Genomic DNA, 22725 nt, shown 5'->3' on the forward strand with positions numbered 1-22725 from the left:
AAACTAAGAGAAGAACGCAAGCTGAAACATCTTGGTGAAGCTACTAACTATTTATGTATACAAATTAAGTATCAGGAACTACAAAGAAGTCCGCAGCTTGTGGTTGTGTGGTAGCGTTCTCGCTTCCCGCGCCCGGGTTCGATTCCCGGCGGGGTCAGGGATTTTCTCTGCCTCGTGATGACTGGGTGTTGTGTGATGTCCTTACATTAGTTAGGTTTAAGTAGTTCTAAGTTCTACGGGACCGATGACCATAGATGTTAAGTCCAATAGTGCTCAGAGCCATTTTTGAACTACAAAGAAGGTTGTCTATTGAAAGACCAGACTAACTATGTGGAACAATTCTCCTCAACAGATTCATCTTGGGAGAGCGTAATCTGATATCTACAAAACTGGACAGTTGCCAAGCACTCACTCATGGTACAAGTTTGCAAGTAGAACAAGAGCAAGAAGCTATGAAAAACATAACCTATCATGAAGCACTGCAAGCTTCATGTAGGCTTGGTTAGGTACAAGGCTGGACCTAGCTTATTCATAGGAATTGTCAGTTGTTTTCATAAAAATTTAGGCATACTGCAATGGCAGGCAGTCAAAAGGATTTTTTGATATCTAAAAGGTACGAAGGATTTGAAGCTACTATTTTCTAAAGCACGACAATGTAATAGATTATTGCGATGCAGACTGAGCTGAGATTCTGAACACTAGCCAACATCTGGCTATTTGTTTACATTTCAAGGAGCAATGATATCCTGGTAGAATAAGAAACAGCTCACTGTAGCTTTTTCCACAACTGCAGCAGAATATATGGCTCTGTCCTCAGTGTGTCAGGAGGCTATATATGACTTCAAAGGCTAAGCCCAAGAAGGATGCTTTCGAGCTTCTCTGTGGCAACAAGGAAGCAACTAACTTGTCTAAGACTAATAGCTACAGGAGTCTAATCAAATGTATAGCCATAAAGACAACTATTTATAAGAGAGAAAAAAAGGCAGCACAAGTTACTGTGAAGCACTTAGCCTACTTTCAGAACAAATGTTGGCATAAAAGATTACAAAACCACTGGCAAAGCCTCATCATCATCTGCTGCTTCAAGATTTAGGGCTGAAAATGTAGTTGTTTTCTGATTTTTGCAGGCATGATTCTAGGTGGAGATAAAAGTTATGTATTAGATCCCCCTTGCATTTTTCAGCTTGGCTTGGAAGCAAACATTAGGCTTCACTACTGGTCATTTTGATACCACAATCAGATTATCTGCTTTCACATTTGTTGTCTTCACCAACTGACAAGCAAATTGTTACCTCTCAACCTAACCTAGACCTCGAGCTGCTATATGGATCACTCTGTCACAACAACCAACATTTCAAGGGGGGGGGGGGGGGGGGGGGGGGGGGGGATTCCAATACATAACTTTAGCCTTAGTGGGACTGTGAGAACTGAGAACCTATGCCTCACTTGTTACAAGTATCTTATGCATTGGTATGGTTTAACTATGAATGCTCTATTTCTTTATTCTGTGTAATATAATGTGCAAGAATTCATGCTACAGTTTCGTTTTATTAATGTGTGTGCATTAAATGTGTACATTCACACAGAGGCTTACTAGCAGTTGTTCTCCTCACACACACATTCATCGTGAACAAGAAAGTGATGATGGTGCAGAAAGTGCTATCCATCACATTCTGTAAACTGATTCACAAAGTACTGCAGTAGCTACTACATTAGAAATTGTTCATTGGCCACAGCTGCTGATGTTGATATAACAAAACTAACATAGATTACCTTATTGGTCTGTTTGTTACGTATAGCTAGGAGAGTACGGCACAATTTGCTTGAAGCAGAAGCCGGTGATCCAAAATACACTCTGGAATCAGAGGCCACTGCAACAATGCGTTCTCCAGTTTTCTTGTCACGATAAACTCCACATTTCAGCCTCTCCACAGCATCTGGCAAGAGCTCACCATTTTGAAATGTAACTGCAAACAGTACATATTTGATATTGATTTACAATTACTTGTGTAGCAGGAGCTGCATATGAAGTAGGTACTTAGACCCTAAACTTACACAGCATAAATTCAGTTACTGTTTACATGACTTTTGCCTTGTTACAGAAGACTACTAAGAAGACAACATTTTATATCGGCCTGATATGAAAAACAAGAGCAATAATCAAATGAAACTAGCGAAGAAAATGAAAGCTACTTATTAAGATTATCACTTAACACTGAAGCTATGGTACTGTGTGAGATAGTGTCCCCATTGGAGCTCTAAAAAACGGGTGTTCAATGTAAGTTTTTTAGCGCAAAGTCCACTTTTTCTATTTAAAATTTTCACAGTGGTCAATATCATTGTTCGGATCGACAAAATATTTATGCCAACACATGGAGTTCGATCTAGCACGTCTACAAAAACGTCCGCACTACAGCGAACGGTACTCAATTGGTTGTTATGAATAAAGTGCAATAACACACGCAAATAAAACTAGACTACAATAAATAACGTTGGGAACTAAAATAATCGGTTGGCTTGATTAGCATCAAACAAAAGTAGCATTCTAGTAACTACTAACATAAATAATTCGTGTATTAATACAACTCAACATTTATGAGAGTCAAAGCCAGGATACTTCTTTTAATTCGGCGATTGCGGAGAAATGTCTAAGAGTTCGGTGAAATGTAATAGTGCGTCTGATTACCTACGATAGGATGCCGCTTCTTGGAGAAAAACTGTACATCAGTTATCTCGCCTGTTTCTCCTTGCTCACCGCCCATGTTTACTGTTTGTGTTTACTACGAAGCATGCCCTTCTGTATACAAATCCAAAGATGTTCATAAAGATATCCTACATTCAATTCCGCGCAGTCAAACATGTTAAGCCCGGTCAACACGCAACGATCTGTCTGCGCAGACGTCGGCGCAGATGTCTGTACAGGCAAAAGATCGCTGCAAATGTGGTGTGTTCACACGACACAAACCCAAATCTACTACTAGACCGCCATCTGTCGGTGTAGAAAAGAAATATCAGTGGCAAGCGACTACGCTCCCCGTAAACGTCAAAAATTTAATTCAGTTACTTTGAAATATGGAAATGGAGGAAGTTCTGTTGTGGTCTGTGTTCGCAACTTCTGTTGCAAAAAACATTCAGACCAACCGCAGGAAACAGATAAAGCGGTCAAAATGGTGTAGACAGTGGCTGCTACAGCTAAAGCAGTTTTCTCACGTAAATTTACTGTGAGAGTTGCAGGGCGAGCCTAACGACTGGCGAAATTATTCGCGAATGGATGTCGAAACTTATTATTGTCTCCTAAAGCTTGTAACCCCTCATATTATGAGAAAAAAATACTTGTATGAGAAGGGCAATTTCTCCTCATGAACGGCTGGCGGAAACATTAAGATTCCTAGCAACAGGAAGGAGCTGCAAGGATTTGGAATTTTCAACTGCAATATCGAAACAAGCGTTGAGTGAAATAATACCCAACACATGTGAAGCTATTTACGCTATCCTGAAGGATGAATTCATGAAGGCAAGTCAAGTAAATTAAGTTTGTCAAGTTACAGATAATATTTTTGGTGTTGTAGACGCGTTAGAAACACAGTAGGCCTATATTATTAGAGATTATATACCTGCATGGCCAATGAGCTATGGTTTACTTTGTTTCTGAGTAGGCATTTTCAGTTCGCTAGTGTGTAGAAGCAACCTGTTACAAACTTTTGATCCAGGATACAAAACAGCACTCTGAATTCTAGACAGAGATTCGTTGTCTGCCTGAAAAGCTTTACTTGTAGTACTGTGGTTGTGAATACTATAGTTAATCTCTAAGTTACTATTGTTATGAACCACATGTTAGGTAGTAAAACAAGTGTAATAATCCCTCTGTCCAGAACACACAGTTGCAAGACCTTCCAATATTAGCTTAACACAATCTTCTGACTGCACTTTCTTCAGAACAGATCAGGCATGCTTTTTCTTATTGCTACAATGTCACATACGATTATGGCATAGGACAGTACTGAGTGGAAGTGTGCTAACAATCCCCGTTGCAGATAAACATAATGAAAAAGATTTAAAAGGGCAAAGCAAGCAAATATTACAATTTCGTTTAAGTTATCCAAATTATGGCCCCACCTAAAAATTTTGATGTGTAAGATACACCTGGATCCTCAGCACCCACTTCAGTTTTGAGTATGCCTTGGTAAAAAAGAAAACAATTGGGTGAAATTGAAACATTTAATAAGGCTTATTGCTATCCTTTTAAAACTACATTAATCATTTCTGGTCATATCTTATAGATGTTATTTAGAAAAGGCAGTGAAGTACATAAAATATATAATGTGAAAAATATGGCCTACTTTTCCAAAGTCCAACTCAGTTACAAATAATAAGCTAAACTGAACACATTTAAACACAAAATTGAATAAGCTTCAAAGCAGTATACCAAAAGAAGAGTGCCAATTCAGTGTATAAATTTCTGCAGGCATAACTTATGGGGTGATTTTATTGCAACGTTTTCAGCTGAATGACTACATCATTTATGAAAACAGTACACAGCAGTAGAAATTGCTGTGAAAGCTTAGTTTTTGCTCATTCAGTCTATCAGTTCATTTCAGTACTTTTAATTCACACACACTACATACACTTTTAGGACACAAAACAATGGAACATTCCAAACATAACAGTGCTCAACATCTGGTCTTCTTCCTCTTTAACTTATTAGTAGAAGCTTATGTCATCAATAACAGTCTAGTGGGTTGTTTAGAGTACCCATGATATCTTCCTCATTCATTTTTCATAATTATGTTAGCATTAATCCAAAATATTTAATATGATACTGGAATAAAACCTTTCACTTAAGTGACACCTGGCTCCTTGAGACCCGATCAGCTTAACAAAAGTCAGACTAGCAAGGGCGCACCTGCAACAAGGTTGAGCTGGTAGCCAACTGACTGCTTGGGAAGTACGGGGAGGGGGGGGGGGGGAGAGAGAGAGAGATTGTGGTATTACAAAAATAAATAAATAAAGGAGTTTCCTTCAGGTCAATAGGCCCTAGGTGTACCAGTTACGGATTAATATCTGCAGCAAACTCACCCAGTTAAGACTTGTATGTTTTCTATCTTGTAGAGAAGAGAATAGTAGCAAAAGTCAAGTAATAGTGTTATCTACAAGAGAAATCTTAAACTGTTTCTTATGATCCACCTTCAGTGGAATCACTATTCCTGGAACCTCTCTGGTGGTACAAATAAGACATCACATTGATTATTGATAATCCACTGCCTATGATGAATGAATTATTTGTTACTTGAACTTGAAAGATCTGAGGATTTCTTCAGATCATTTCCTGAATATCTAATAATTATATGATCTTCATTATAGCATATCTTTCTATTAAATTCTCAAATACTCTACTACACCAGATTTTCTAGATTTCTGAACTTTGGACAACTCTTTTAGGTAAACAGTTCGCAACGAATTTTTTTTCTTATTTCTGTTTCTCTGTTTGCCGAGGCGTCAACTGCCCGCAATTTTTCAATTAGAGCATTGTATGCTGCTGTCTTTTTGTCTCGGTCACTATATTCTTTACTTTTAATCTTCCACAAACATGGCTGGTTTCTATATATTTCAATGAATTCACTTACAAACTCTCGAGAACACACGAGTATCAGGCATTTTAATGCCCTGTGCGCACAAATACAAACACTAGACTGAGCAAACAGCTGTTTCACGCCAGATTTGCGGCGATCTCCTGTCCACACGCTCCAACTTGTCTTTACGCAGATGTGGTTTGAACCCACAGATTTGAGAGGTTTCGCTCAAACCTCCAACTTCCATGTTTGCACATGGTTGGTGCAAATCTTCTGTTCACATGCCACGATCTGTCTGCGCAGATGTGATGTGCACAGATCGTTGCATGTGGACGGGACTTTAGTATAGACATAATCCGTACTCAAAGTTGATAAAACAAAAACCCCATGCCAGTTGCCACTCAAGACTCATGGGTGGACTACTCTCGAATTCTGATGTTCGTTGGCTAAAGTGGGTCTTACACTGTCAATAATGTTGGTCAATATTTCGATAGTGCAACCATAGTCTAATATAACACTCGTGACATTCACTCATGGAAGTACATCCATGCATTCACTGCTGTAAAGTTGTTATCGTTTGACAGATGGAGCGACACTAGCGCTCCAAGCGGCGTGTAAGGTGAACGTCAGATACGTCGTAAGCGTAACGTTTGTTTTGCATCCATTTCCTACGTAATTTACGAAACATTTCAGTTACTTTCTTGCCTCCAAGGGTTTGCGTAGTATCAGAAGGCATACATGTTTCTAAAAATGATTCTAATATAAGTGCAAGTATGGACAAAAAACCGTGAATCGAGTGGCAAGCTACAACACATTCGTGAAGAAACACTTGTGACGTTGGATAGAACTACAGCTTACCATGTTGATATCAAAAGTATATAAACACACAGATTCACACAGCAGACGCACGGACATGTACCTCTACATGCAAAAGCAATCGACAGCTCATTTATCGTTCTGTAGGCCTACTGTGTTTGTCAGCCAGTAGAAAACACGTGCTATTAGAGTATCTAGTCAAACACAAAAACATATCAGTCAACTAAAAAAAAAAGACAATAAAGATGAACACTTCACAGATTTTGTTAAGACATAAGAAAATTTATAGGAAGGTAATCAAAAAAGCCAAGACAATGCACAATGACAGTGTAATTGCTGAGTCAGCAAACAAATCGAAAGCTTGTATGGAAAGCAGTAAAAAAAGAAATAGGTCCAAGCAAAAATATTAGAAATCTAGATGACTTTGTTTGAAAAGATGGTCTAGGTGTGCTAGTCTGAAATCTTACTTTAGCAAATTACGTTAATGAGTACTTCATAAATAGTCCAATCAATCTGAGTAAAAATTGTTCTAGGATTAGTAGAACATCAATCCCAGGAGAACAAAGTGTTAATTTAATATTGCTACCTCCCACGAACTAATTGGAAGTTAATCGAATAAAATGTCCTCAGGGACTGACGAGGTACCTTGTTCAGTCATGATGAGATGTGCTAGTGTCATATCAGAACCGCTTTCACATATCATAAACATGTCATTGACAGAAGGAGTCTTTCCACAACGATTAAAAATTGCAAAAATAAAACCATCGTATAAAAAGGGCAATATGCATGAAGTGGGAAACAATGGATCAATAGCTTTATTATCGGTATTTTCAAAAGTAATAGAGACAGTCACGAAAAACAGAATTACAAATTACCTCGAGAAATTCGATCTGTTGTCTGTAAACCAACATGGCTTTTGCAAAGGAATGAGTACTCAGCCATCACCCAATTCATTGAAAATATAGTAACGGGGCTAGATAGGAACAACAGTACAATAGGAATAAACTTGGACTTATCAAAGGCATTTAATACTGTCCAACCTGATATCCTGCTAGACAAATTAGAATATGTCGGTATACGAGGAGTGGTAAAAAGTGGTTTCAGTCATATCTCCATAATAGGAAACAGGTAGTAGAAATTGTAACAACAAACAGTAAAAACCAAAGTATTGTTTACAGATCGGATATTCAGACTGTGCCAATTGGGATATCGCAGGGGAGTGTTCTAGGGCCTCTCCCATTTCTTCTTTACATAAATGATATGAAGATTCCAGTAAATGGTACTCACATAACCCTGTTTGCATATGATATAAACATTGTAGTAAACTGGGTATTGCCAACAACTGCAATCAGAGTTATAGGATATTTTCAAAATTGGTTTGAAATGAACAAATTAACCACAAATATCTCTAAAACTAATTATATCCATTACAGGAAAACAAAGTCACACTCCGATCTGGATCTCAGAATACAAAATAAAGTAAATTGTGAGAGTTGCTACCACAAAATTCTTAGTTGTACATATAGACGAAAATTTAGACTGGAAATCCCACATCCTGTATCTCTCTCATAAGTTAAGCTCTGCTTGCTTTGCCTTACATGTTATTAGTGTTGTATTTAGTAGAGAATGTAGCTTCACTCTACAAAAACGAGCTGTTAAAATTATTACCAACAGTTCAAGGCTAACTCCTTCAAAGCAGTTATTTCAACAGCTAAATATTCTACCCCTACCATGTCTGTATATACAAAAAAAGTGTAATTAATGTAAAAAGAAATATTGAAAATTTCCAATCCAACTCGGATCTACATACTTACAACACAAGAAAGTGCAATGACATTCATATCAAAAGATTGAACAAGGCTTTGGCACAGAAACAAACAAACATACATATAACAAACTACCAGTAAAGATAAAAGAAATAAAAAAATTGTCTTCATTTAAAGAATCCGTATTCAAATTTTTAATGACCAACAGCTATTATAGTGTAAACGAATATCTGGGATAGCTTCATACAAAAAATTAGATTTTTGTACTCTGTGTCAATAGTAATTTTTATCTTACTGTTGCTATGATCTAAATAAATAATATGTACAAAAGTGTTATATATAAATATCAACTGTGTAGCCCATGTAAAAAGACTTTCTCATACATTAATGTAATTAATCAAAGTTGTACATGCTATTTCAATGCAGTCTGATGTTGTGTAGTCTACTATGCACATTTGTATTGTGTAGAGTATTTTTCACCCTTTATATATATATATATATATAAAGGGTGAAATCCATGCAGTGTACATTGTCTCTGGATGAAAAAACTATTACTGCTACTATTACTATTGTCGTCGCCTGTTGCCACAAGTACGACCTTCATCTTCATATTATTCTAAGTGGGAAAAGCAACTGCCAAACAGCCAGACAGTGGGAGAAATATGTTGAAAACATTATAATGAGCTTATTACATTACATTTCACACAGAACCAAATATTTGAATAATTTTCAAACAATCTGTCAGTGAAAAAGGTGCTAACAAAATAATGTCATCACACGAAGGACGCAAGGAAAATTAAGAGACTAACAACAGAAGTGAATGAAATACATATCAAACATTACGCTTTTGTAAGACATGAAGAACTGCACTTAATCTAACTACTTCATCGCCAAAGCAGGTCTGTGTTGACGATTCACATAAATCTGGCGCTAATACATGGAGAGTTGAACTGACTGCTACTGTGTCATAAGACTGTTTTACAGCTTTAGATGGATTGTCGAATCGTTGTGGCAGTTTCCTCTTCATTGTCAGTTGAGGTGGCTTATTTGGGATGTCAAACAGTGTGGTTACTGCATTCCACACGTGTTTATTACTGTCTGCGTTCATGAACTGCTTTTGTTCGAAATGAAGCGAACAAAACCTAATATTATTATACAGGTAAACTGTGTCTTTTTTCATAAGGTCTTCTCGTCTTTTATTAACTAGCCATCTTCTGCTTCTAAAACGAAACATTAATCATTAATTCACATGTAGTTTGGAAGTGAATCCTGATGATAGAGTTTAGTAACATGATGGTATATACCTCTCAGGATCCTTAGGAAACCAAAGAAAGACAGCTGTGGTGTCTTCCTCCTGTTGTTGTTGCAATTTATCGAGCTACAAACGCTCCCGCTTTTAAAAACCATTGTAGAAATCAAAATAAACAACTACTCTTCGCTTTCACGATCGCACCGAACTCACAGTTTAAGCTACTGGCCGCTTGGGGCGCTGCTGGCGCGGTAGGCAATAAAATCCAGGCGAAGTGTCGTGACTGTTATGTTAGACTGTGGTGCAAAGGTATAGATCGTTCATAGATAAGAATGAATGTTGTGCAATATATTGTACAATATATTCATGGATCTAATGAAATTAGATTTTTACTGCGCTAATTGATTAGACTGTATAGTTTCTGGCTAGTATTGTAAACCTTTGTCAGTTCAATCCTTACCGATAAACATGTAGGCACTGGGTATAGGTAGTGAGATAAAGACACATGTACACTCTGTAATACATGCGATTTATTCCACCATATGTCTCTGCTACAGAGAGGTTAGTGTTGCTATAGGGCAGAGTCGCTACAGATAAACTCCAACCCCCCCCACCTCACCAACTCTCACGACAGTGCAGAGCATGTAAAGTGCTGAGTGTAGGATTGGGTTATATTGCACAGATGATAGTACTGAAAGCGATCCGGTCGACGTTGTGGTCGACCAAACTTGACATTGTTGTGGCACGTGTTGTTGCAGAATTGCTGGTGAAGGGGTCAATGGCTGTGTACTGTTGTCGTCCAATGAGCATGAGTTGGCTTCCAGCAATGTCGAGGTTGTGGCAGTGAGATGCCGTCTGAAAATGGAGAGGATGCCTTTGATTTTGAGAAGCAAAGTGACAGATGATTTGTCGACTTCAGGAGGGTTTCTGACACAGTGAAACTGAGGAGAAAGGGCTGTTGGACATTGGTGCATTCACTATGACACAGCCTTGATCAGATGAGATGGAGACTGACTGGGTCTCGTGTTCTTCCAAGTCAGTCATAATGTTCCATGGAGGGTCAGTTTACGGAGATTCCACATTTATCTCTGAGTCACCCCGCAGTGTGATCATGAAATACATAAGCTGGGTTGAGCCAATTAATAGAAACAGTGACAGAGTTGTTCTGGTAGAGGATTTTGTAGGTGTTATCCCCCTGTCAAACATTGGAATGTGCTAGTATTGGGTGGGGCGTGGGGGGAGGGGGGGGGGGTGGGAGGAGAGGGCGCTGGTCAGACAGTGTCATCACATAACATTTCGTACTGGCATGTGTCCGTATCCTCATGGATAAAGTTATGGGAGACAGAGTGCATATGTGGTAGGGGTGTACGTAACCATGAGATGTGCTGGCCGTCCTTGCCTACTAGTGTAGGCATGTCTACATCTGAGACAATTGGTGCAGTTTCGAAATATCCAGCTGGCAGGTGGATGGGTCCACCATACATGAGCTTGGTTAATGAGGCATTTAGGTCCATCTTGAACACCATGCAGATGCATAGTAAAACCCATGGGAGAATGTTGCTCCCTTCTCTGATGTAGGAAATGTGTGTGGCTTTCAGTGTGTGTGATGCCAGCACTCCACTAAACCATTTCCTTTGGAGGTGGTAGGCGATGGTGAGGAAGTTCTGTACACCACACATTTCTGCTATAATGTCACTAATAGGTATGATCCCCACCCATCTTGTAACCAAGTCAGTGGGTCAATGATGGAAAATATGTCATCGAACCATAGGGATTCAGGTTGGGTTCCCAGGTGCCACCAAGTCTGCAAGCGGGATTGGGGGGCGGGGGCGTGGCATCCAATCTTGTCTTCTTGGCATGGGAAACACACCTGGACCAACATTTTAAAGTTTTGTATGACCCCAGGTCAGATGAATAGTTGGTGAGAAGTTTGATGGTTGTGCATATACCTACGTGTGAAAGGCCATGCAATTAGTCAAACACCAGGCATTGTAAAACATGAGGGAATAGAGGTCATGTACTACGATAGAGGCATCACGGAGAAGATAATTATTGGTGCCATGCATGCAGTTGTTGATGCATTGTCCACATGGCAGACGTTGGTGGCGAAATGAGAAATAAATCGTAAATGCCTGAACCTCAGTGTCGAGCAATTGAAGCAGCAGCAGAAGGTGATTGGTGAATGAGGTTAGTTGTCATCCTTCTAAGTGTTTCTGGAAGAACTTGACAGCCTTGCAGACTGCCAAGACCTCCCAGGCATAGGCTATCACTCCTTCTGAGAAACTGAAAGGTTTCTGAAGGAGGAATGAAGGTGTGGAGGTCTCTGTCAATTTGTTGCTGGAGAACAGCTCTGACAGCAGTGACACTCAAAACAGATGTAATAATAAGGGGGCCTGAAGATCCAGTGGTACGAGATTGACAGCTTGTAGGAAGCACAAAGTGTGCAGAATGTAGGGTGTCCATTGGACAACCTTTTTCCTACATTTTTCTTTGCCAGTGAAGGCTGAAGTTAGTGGAAGCTGAATGTCAGCAGCATGCGATAGTATTTACCACCCACAAGAACCTACAGCGTTTTTGGTATGTCTGAGGAGGTAGCAGTGAACTGATAATAGCATTGCAGTAATTAGTTCAATTGTAACCGTTGTTACTGAATAAGTGTTGAGGAAACAAACAGAATGTTTTTGTAGTTGACACTTCTCTTCATTAAAAAGTACTCCTGCCTCATGAGGGATATTGAAAACTCCTCTAATGTGTAGTTCATGTTTGTCTGTGGAATCTGAAAATTCAAGTATGGCATCCAAGAAGGCGTAACATTGATCAGTATCATGATTTATACTGTCAATGAGTTTCTGATATGTCTAAGCGTTGTTTTATAAACCATACAGTGTTTGTAAAAATTCAAAAAGAGAGACCAGTGTAATTATACAGTAATTGTGACATCCTCATGGTGCATCGATAACTGTAAGTATGCCACCTCGCAGTCTGTTATACTAAAGACTGTGGCACCTGCCAGGAGCTACCAGAAGTCTTGGATATTAGGAACTGGGCAAGAGTCTGGAATGGTCTGTACACTTAGGCGCCTGGAATTACCTGCACAACCAGAAATTAACATCCATTTTATATACGGGAAAGTTTGGAGATGCCCAGGAACTGTCAGATGGGCAGACTATTTGAGCAGCTAACATTTCATTCGTCGTCTCTCTGGTAGCCCTAAGGCAATTAGGACCCAAAAGGCGCAAGTCCTGCCATTCAGGTGGTCCAGGAGTGGTTATGATACAGTGAAGTGTATCGTTATTAACAGCAAAGTGATACAGGCTCGAAGGAGATGGAACATCACATGAAACCAGTACAGAGGCACCCACTGAACTGAACACTATGCTAACCTCTGCGTGAGCGAGCGCAGGTGCGACTATAGCAGTGCGAGTGCAGTTGTAGCTTGCAATGACGTCATATGCAGTGACGAGTAGGGCTTCCACCATGGCTACACAGATACACAAGATGTTATTATCCTGTTGCAGTTGAACAGTGTCAGCCAAGTTGTCCATACTTATTTGATCTAAGTGTCACAACTGGAACAATAAATCCACGGGTTTGACTGATGTATGATGTCGTGAAGAAAGTGAGTCCACTGCTAGATCCCTAGGCGATGAAACAAAAGGTGATGTTTCAGCACCTGTAGTGGGCAGAAATCACTGGATAATTAATCTGGTGGGAACATGCATGCCCATGCATCAGGAGAGGTTATAAACCAACTTGTTGCAAGCCATGAGGTGAGCCTCAATGACTGGTTCAGTGACTATGCCGCAAAAGAAAGTTACAATGAAGCTCCAGACTGGGTGCCAAGTCAATAGTGGCAGTAATAGATTCGTGAACTTTGATGGGGAAATTATTAGCAGTTAATAAGACAGTCATCAGTGTGCCAAAAAATGGAGAAGCCAGTGCATGAATGGGCACACTCACTTGTAAACTTGTGTCCACGAGATAGCCTTCCTGTCGTGAAAACCTTACTGTAGGAAAAGGGAGAGAAGGAAACGTAGTAGGTGAATATGGATTGGGGGTAAGAAATGAAAGAGGAAGCCGCCTGGTAGAATTTTGCGCACAGCACAACTTAATCATAGCTAACACTTGGTTCAAGAATCGTAAAAGAAGACTGTATACATGGAAGAAGCCTGGAGATACTAGAAGGTATTAGATTATATAATGGTAAGACAGAGATTTAGGAACCAGGTTTTAAATTGTAAGACATTTCCAGGGCAGATGTGGACTCTGACCACAATCTATTGGTTATGAACTGTAGATTAAAACTGAAGAAACTGCAAAAAAGGTGGGAATTTAAGGAGATGGGACCTAGACAAACTGAAAGAACCAGAGGTAGTGCAGAGTTTCAGGGAGAGCATAAGGGAACAATTGACTAGAATGGGGGAAAGAAATACAGTAGGAGAAGAATGGGTAGCTTTGAGGGATGAAGTAGTGAAGGCAGCAGAGGATCAAGTAGGAAAAAAGACGAGGGCTAGTAGAAATCCTTGGGTAACAGAAGAAATATTGAATTTAATTGATGAAAGGAGAAAATATTATAATGTAGTAAACGGAACAGGCAAAAAGGAATACAAACGTCTCCAAAATGAGATCGACAGGAAGTGCAAAATGGCTAAGCAGGGATGGCTAGAGGAAAAATGTAAGGATGTAGAGGCTTATCTCACTAGCGGTCAGATAGATACTGCCTACAGGAAAATTAAAGAGACTTTTGGAGAAATGAGAACCACTTGTATGAATATCAAGAGCTCAGATGGAAACCCAGTTATAAGCAAAGAAGGGAAAGCAGAAAGGTGGAAGGAGTATATAGACGGTCTATACAAGGGCGACGTACTTGAGGACAATATTTTGGAAATGGAAGAGGATGTAGATGAAGATGAAATGGGAGATATAATACTGTGTGAAGAGTTCGACAGAGCACTGAAAGACCTGAGCCGAAACAAAGCCCTGGGAGTAGACAACATTCCATTAGAACTACTGACAACTTTGGGAGAGCCAGTCCTGACAAAACTCTACCATCTGGTGAGCAAGATGTATGAGACAGTCGAAATACCCTCATACTTCAAGAAGAATATAATAATTCAAATTCCAAAGAAGGCACGTGTTGACAGATGTGAAAATTACCTAACTATCGGTTGAATAAGTCACGGCTGCAAAATACTAACTCGAATTCTTGACAGACGAATGGAAAAACTAGTAGAAGCCGCCCTCGGGGAAGATCAGTTTGGATTCCGTAGAAATATCGGAACATGTGAGGCAATACTGACCCTACGACTTATCTTAGAAGTAAGATTAAGGAAAGGCAAACCTACGTATCTAGCATTTGTAGACTTAGAGAAAGCTTTTGACAATGTTGACTGGAATACTCTCTTTCAAATTCTGAAGGTGGCAGGGGTAAAATACAGGGAGCGAAAAGCTATTTACAATCTGCACAGAAACCAGATGGCAGTTCTAAGAGTCGAGGGGCATGAAAGGGAAGCAGTGGTTGGGAAGGGAGTGAGACAGGGTTGTAGCCTCTCCCCGATGTTATTCAATCTGTATATTGAGCAAGCAGTGCAGGAAACAAAAGAAAAATTCGGAGTAGGTATTAAAATAAAATAAAAACTTTGAGGTTTGCCGATGACATTGTAATTCTGTCAGAGACAGCAAAGGACTTGGAAGAGCAGTTGAACGGAATGGATAGTGTCTTGAAAGGAGGATATAAGATGAACATCAACAAAAGCCAAACGAGGATAATGGAATGTAGTCGAATGAAGTCAGACGATGCTGAGGGAATTAGATTAGGAAATGAGACACTTAAAGTAGTAAAGGAGTTTTGCCATTTGGGGAGTAAAATAACTGATGATGGTCGAAGTAGAGAGGATATAAAATGTAGACTGGCAATGGCAAGAAAAGCATTTCTGAAGAAGAGAAATTTGTTAACATCGAATATAGGTTTAAGTGTCAGGAAGTCGTTTCTGAAACTACTTGTATGGAGTGTAGCCATGTATGGAAGTGAAACATGGACGATAAATATTTTGGACAAGAAGAGAATAGAATCTTTCGAAATGTGGTGCTACAGAAGAATGCTGAAGTTTAGATGGGTAGATCACATAACTAATGAGGAAGTGTTGAATAGGATTGGGGAGAAGAGGAGTTTGTGGCACAACTTGACTAGAAGAAGGGGTCGGTTGGTAGGACATGTTCTGAGGCATCAACGGATCACCAGTTTAGTATTGGAGGGCAGTGTGGAGGGTAAAAATCTTAGAGAGAGACCAAGAGACTAATACACTAAGCAGATTCAGAAGGATGTAGGTCGCAGTAGGTATTGGGAGATGAAGAAGCTTGCACAGGATAGAGTAGCATGGAGAGCTGCATCAAACCAGTCTCAGGACTGAAGACCACAACAACAACAACATAACGTGCGTGAGGCAGATAGGTGTGTCACGTTCATGGCAGTGGCACAAAGCATGGAGATTGGGTGGTTCAGTATGTCGCAACAGTATAGTATGACCTCAAGAGTCCAGAATGTCAGTTTGCTTAATTTCGTGGTGGCTTGCAGTTCCAAGCTTGTGCGTCGAAAGATGTATGAAACCAGCAGTGATGTGCAGGTGATGAGGCTCTTGTTGTGCTGTCAGTTGTTCTGCTGCGCACATCACTGTCAAGTATGGCAGTCTGCCACTTGGAGGCTGCCAGGGTGGAGGTTTGCTGTGGATGAAAGCTGGTTGTGCCTCTGTGCCATTGATACCCATATGTTGGTTAGCAGGAGCCGAGCTAAGTGCTTGCAAACAACTTGTCTGCATGCTAGACACACTGGACCTGCACCTGTAGTTTTGATCTGAGATGTGATTTCGTATGACAGCAGAATCACTCTTGTGGTTATCCCATGCATCCTGACAACACATTTGTACATAAGTCTTGTGATTCGAATCTCTCTCCAATCGAGCACATATGAGACATCATCTGACTACAACTCCAGCATCATACACAATCAACGTTAACGGTCTCTGTATTGACTGACCAAGTTCAGTAGACATGGAACTCAATCACATTAACTGACATCCGGCTCTGTACAACACAATGCATGCATGTTTGTATGCTTCCATTCAACATTCCGGTGGTAACACTGATTATTAATGTACCAGCATTTCACATTTGCAATGGCTTGTCTCACAATTACATTAACCCATGATATTTTAATGTTAATCACTTAAATATTTTACCTAGACAAAAATATTACTCTTCATTATCTTTTCATGTAATTTTTTCCCAACAGTGTAAACTCTATTAACTGTAAAACTGATTGAACCCAAGCCAAAACACTATGATTACTTCATACAAGCTATCGAGGAAGCCTCTGTTAAGACTATCCCAACAGGATGCAGGATGGAGTATATACCTGATATAACAGAAGGAAACAAGTTTGCATTCAAAGGTTATTGTGATTCCTATGTTAAGAATCTCCTCGCCAAAGAAACAATTGAGCCTGGAGAGGAATGACTAGCAGCTTCAAGTGAGCAAAGGCATCATACCTGGATGAGGACTGTTGAGGGCATGGACATGACTCACAGTTGTAGGAAAGCACGTGGACTTGTTAGACAACTATCAAATGACCCCACCATAAGAACTCTGCATCTAAATGTAACACCTAACAAAACAGCCAGGCAGCTTTTATTAAATGGCCAAGCCGACTGAAAAAAAGAAGCACATAGGTCAGCTGAAAGTAAAGAAGGCAAAGAAAATAACATATCGTATGTAGATTTTTCAATGGGAGAACTAAAAGAGGCCATAAACAATTTAAAAACAGGAAAAGCTATTGGTGTAACGTCCAATAAGCCGTTTGGGCCGTGTATATTCTCAAATTTATGAACTATCCTTTTTTTGATCTTATTTGAAATGTTTTAAACTCCAGTTGCAATTGTATAGTATGTCGACTAACACAATTAACCCCTTTGATTAAAAACCAAATTTCATAAAATTACTCTACTACGAAAAGATATATTTTTGTTTATACGAATATAGGTTATCATAATTGTTCTATTCTGCTGTTGAGTGAATTTCATTTTGTGTAAATTATTTTCCATTTAATGTTCTATTTTTTCATCTTACAAGGGGAAGTCCTCAAACACGGCCAACCGATTCGGATCAAATTTGGCAGGTCGCTTGTGTACAACCTAAAATGAAGGAATCTAAAATATTTTGGGTCGACACCCCCGCGTTTTTGAGAAAATCACCCCTAAAGGTTATGACGAGCAATCGACTCAAAATTGCGGGATCGATAGATAATTGTAAATAGAGCATTTTTCATCATCAGGTATGGGGTCCGAAAACGCATACTTTTCCAGAAATCGAGATAAGAAACTTTTACAACTGCCGCTTCTGTACACACATGGTAAACGCTTTTTGCCAATAGCACCAGTTTTCGTGTGGTTCTCGAGAAATTTTGAAAAATATAGATAATTTAGAGTCTGTTCACCTTCAAATTACTGTTGCCGTGCGTCTGCGGTGTCAACACATCCCTGAGCAGCGCCAAGTTGTGCTTCGGTGGGCGAGCTGTGCGGACGGACGGGCCTTGTTTACGTCCTCGCTGCGGCCGTCCGCATGCTGACAAGTAAGTGGGCGCTCTTGCGGCTTACATGCTAGTTATATAATTGAAAACGAATCGAACATGAATATGACGCAACCGCTTCGAAAAGATACTCTGAAGTTCACGTTCGATGAACGCTTTGCACAACCTAGAGCATTCGAAGTAGAACAGTTCTTGCGCGATGTAGTAAAGCTCAGTTTAACTGATCCACTTATCGATTGTGAGTAGCACACTTTATATAAAGATGATGAATGCTAAACGCTGTGATAAGATTATTGAAGGATGTGGCGGATCTTTGAAATTTAATCACTGTGATGGAAACGTCGGTGATGTCAAAGTAGATCGTGCAGGTTTCGGGATTATAAAGGTCCGTATTTTTTAACTTCCCTTTGAAATAACTACGAAAAGATTAATTGCGTCCTCAAAGCATACGGGAAGGTCATTAGTAATGATGTGGAGAAGTGGACCACCTTTCACACGTTTCCAGTTTTAAATGGTGTCAGGCAAATAAAAATAGATCTTCAGCAGCTCATTCCCTCGTATGTTAAAGTATGCGGTTATAGAGATGTTGTGATGTCTGATGGACAGCCGCGTCCTTGCTCCGACTGTGGACAGACTGGACATGTACGTTCCGAATGTATACAGAGGAGAGTGACGCAGGTACCGGTGGGGGAGGCAGTACCTCCCATGACGATGACGACCTTACCAGTGACATATGCTTCGGCCACCAGTAGCCACACTGCTACACATCGAGTTTCGCTGTGGTGCGCAGGAGTGACAGGAAAGACGATGACCAAAACTTGTCAGTGACCATTAGATCTACTGAAGTAACGACTGTCGTTCCGTCGCCTGAAGCGGCGCCCATCAAAGAAGCAGGATGTCTTTCCAAAAATGACGGAACTATTGAGCAAGATGTACAGCGAGACGAGAACGAGGATGCTGCACAAGATCCCAGCACGGCTTCCGAGGCTGAGGAGCGACAGAAATCCGGATCTCTTCCCAAAAAGCATAAAAAAACAGAGGATAGCTCCACCTGGCGCTCCTCAAAAGGTACAACCAGTGCGTGAAAAGGCACAACAAATCGGTGGCAAAATCAGTGGTATGGCATCTGTCAATTTTGACGAAGATCTACAGACCCCGCACACAGCGGGAAAAGACGACTTTCGAAAATTGAAAACGGAGACGCAACAGGATGGCGAAATGAACGGTCCACAAGTAAGGAAACGAAGAACAGGACTCCATCTCAACGTGGGCCAGAGATAGAATTGTCTCAACGCAGTGATACTAGAAACTGGGCAGATGACGTTGAAGAATTTCCCGTAGATGGGGAAATGAAGGAAGTGTCACACCTACCAGGAGGAAAGATTCCAGTTCAGAAAGACAAGGAAATGAGGGACAAGACATCGTCTCGGCCACTACATGAAAAACCTTAGGCTTCGTCGACAGTGGGCCATAACGACTTGTATACTTAATTAATCATGATTTCATTACAAGCTTATAGAGTCGGGACGTTGAATCTAAACAAGAGAGTTGGGTTGGGTTGTTTGGGGAAGGAGACCAGACAGCGAGGTCATCGGTCTCATCGGATTAGGGAAGGATGGAGAAGGAAGTCGGCCGTGCCCTTTCAGAAGAACCATCCCGGCATTTGCCTGGAGTGATTTAGGGAAATCACGGAAAACCTAAATCAGGATGGCCGGACGCGTGATTGAACCGTCGTCCTCCCGAATGCGAGTCCAGTGTCTAACCACTGCGCCACCTCGCTCGGTAATCTAAACAAGATCCATTGCGAATTAAACCTTAAGAACTTGCAAGATATGCTCTATGCCGCCGATTATGTTGCAAGAAGTAGCAGATACTAGACTGGATGCCATCACAGGTTACAATGCAGTTGTAAATCCAGGGAACGACCGTGACCTCTGAATGGCGATACTCAACAATGAAGGAATCATCAACAAAGATGTCGAGAAACTGGCAAACGCCAGAGGTCTAGCAGTCACCATTCACAATACTCGTTTTATAAATGTCTATGCACCATCTGGCACTGGGAACTGGAGGCGAAGAGCTGAATTTTATAAAGATGATATAGTTCCCCTTTTCGGTGGCAGCTACGAGCATATCATTTTTGGAGGTGACTATAATTGTGTGCTGTCTCCAAAAGACCAGACGCCGCATTTTAATAACAGTGCAGAATCGGAGCCGTAATTAAAGAACTCCGCTTAGTTGACACCTGGGAGCTCAAGAAAGGTGCATTGCCTGGTTTCACTCATATTACGAATCATTCCGCTAGTCGCATCGACAGGATCTATGTAACAGTCGACCTGGAAACGCACGTCCTCCAAATAGAGTGACGGCCCACTATCTTTTCGGATCACGCTGCATACGTATGTACCATGAACTTAAAACGGCAAGAAACGTACAGGGGATGAGGCTTGTGGAAGCTGAACGCGGAACACCTAAAAGACCCTGAATACCATGAAATATTCAATAATATGTCTGCTTGTATCTGTATATGTGTGGATGGATATGTGTGCGTGTGCGAGTGTACACCCGTCCTTTTTTCCCCCTAAGGTAAGTCTTTCCGCTCCCAGGATTGGAATGACTCCTTACCCTCTCCCTTAAAACCCACTTCCTTTCGTCTTCCCTCTCCTTCCCTCTTTCCTGATGAGGCAACAGTTTGTTGCGAAAGCTTGAATTTTGTGTGTATGTATGTGTCTGTTTGTGTTTCTATCGACCTGCCAGCGCTTTCGTATGGTAAGTCACATCATCTTTGTTTTTAAATATATTTTTCCCACGTGGAATGTTTCCCTCTATTATATATATATATAAGTGCAGAACATGAAATGAAATAGAGTGCACATGCACTGAGTACAGAACATATCAAGAAATGACAAAATGTATACGCAATGAGTACAAAACATGTTAACAAATGACATAAAATGCACACGCACTGTATATATCTCTACCTTTTTTTTACAACTAATAAACATATCAAGGAGTGAAATAAAGCGCACACGAGCTGTAGAAGTCTTTAGCATTTTTACATAACATATCATGGAGTGAAATAAAGTGCACACGCACTGTAGAATTCTTTAGCATTTTTACGTAACATATCATGGAGTGAAATAAAGTGCACACGCACTGTACAAGTCTTCAGCATTTTTACATAACATATCATGGAGTGAAATAAAGTGCACACGCACTGTAAAAGTCTTTAGCATATTTAGGACAACTGATCTTGCTAACAAATGAAATGAAGTGCACACTCACTGTATATGTCTTTATCATTTTACAAGAATTTAAATGCACTGTATAAGTCTTTACCATTTTACAAGAACTAGGAAAGGAATGGGAAGGATTGCATCATGATTGTAGCACAGTAGGTTTCACGTAGCTGCACTGCAAGTCCGTATCTTTCTACAGAAGCACAACACCAAGTGAGACAATCTGAAGTTCTCTTCCTGAAGTATTTATCAATGTAGCCAAGACACTGAAATGTTGTATTAATATTGTATGTTATCATTTTGGTAGTAGATTAGGTACACCAAATAGTATAACCATAATAACATCTCCATTGTTCAAGGTGGTGGACAGTATGATGTATCAACACTACACTCTTTCACCAACGTAGAATTAGTGCAAAAACCAAGTATGGTGCTCCATGATCATAAGGATGGACAGGACAAACGGATATTGCCGTAATTTCTGGTAATTAGGTCAGAAGGTGAAGGACATTAAGTCTTATGCTAGTCATCATTGAGAATTACACTAGTATATCAACTGATTTGAGTAATTGGTGGCACTCATTGCCTAGTTACTAAACATTTCTGTACTATGTATGAAGTATTACAGAATAATATTCATAAGTCATCTGATTACAGTGAACATTGGCACTCATTGGCCAGTTACAAACCATTTTTATGCATTATTCAAAAGTGATCATTCAAAACAAGAGTTAATTAATGGCATGCCATTTACATAATTCATCTAGTTATAGTAATCATTGGCACTCATTGGCCAGTTACAAAGCATCAGAAGTCATCATTCAAAACAGGAGCTAATGAGTGTAGCATCAAGCTACTGGTATTTATATATAATAGCATGTAAGTGACATAATACAAATTTAAAATATAAGAAACAGTGGCGTTCATTGGCTAGTTACTAAACATATAGCAAGTATTGAATATTAAAAAACATTTTTCATCATTCAAGTGACAAACGACATATTTAAAATAATTATTGGCACTCATTGGCCAGTTACAAAGTATTCTTATATTTTTATAAAACATTATTCAGTATTATTCAGAAGTCATCATTCAAAATGAGAGTTAATTATTGGCATAGCATTTATAGAGTATAACAAAAGTATTATTTACGGAAATTATTGGCATAGTATTTATGCATTATTACAAAACATCATTCAGTGTTACTCAGAACTCATCACTCAAGTGACATAGAACATATTTAAAATGCAACACACTATAATTATTACTCAAGGTCTGTGGTTAGAAAATATCATTCAATATTACTCAGAACTCATCATTTCAGTGACATAAGACATATTTAAAATGTAACACACTGTAACTATTACTCAAGGTCTGTGGTTAGAAAACATCATTCAGTATTACTCAGAACTCTCTTAAACTGGTAGCATTATTTGGAACTGGTAATACATTTTCTTTTTTTTTTTTGTGCTAGCAGTGCATTGCATTGGGATCGATAATTAAT

At 39.8% G+C, this 22725-nt stretch overlaps 1 protein-coding gene across 1 annotated transcript in view; it reads right to left on the reverse strand.

Annotated features, from left to right (window-relative positions):
• LOC126480226 (uncharacterized) overlaps nucleotides 1–2837 on the reverse strand; it is a 69374-nt gene extending 66537 nt beyond the window's left edge. Inside the window, exons 1-2 of the mRNA XM_050103848.1 lie at nucleotides 2687–2837; nucleotides 1774–1967 (exon numbers count right to left, since the gene is read on the reverse strand). Of these exons, the coding sequence (XP_049959805.1) occupies nucleotides 1774–1967; nucleotides 2687–2762 (270 nt within the window). The 5' untranslated portion in view covers nucleotides 2763–2837. The remainder of the gene's footprint in view (nucleotides 1–1773; nucleotides 1968–2686) is intronic.
• Nucleotides 2838–22725: the final 19888 nt, after the last annotated feature.

Source organism: Schistocerca serialis, chromosome 1, assembly GCF_023864345.2.
Source record: "Schistocerca serialis cubense isolate TAMUIC-IGC-003099 chromosome 1, iqSchSeri2.2, whole genome shotgun sequence".
In the NCBI taxonomy this organism is placed as follows: domain Eukaryota; kingdom Metazoa; phylum Arthropoda; class Insecta; order Orthoptera; family Acrididae; genus Schistocerca; species Schistocerca serialis.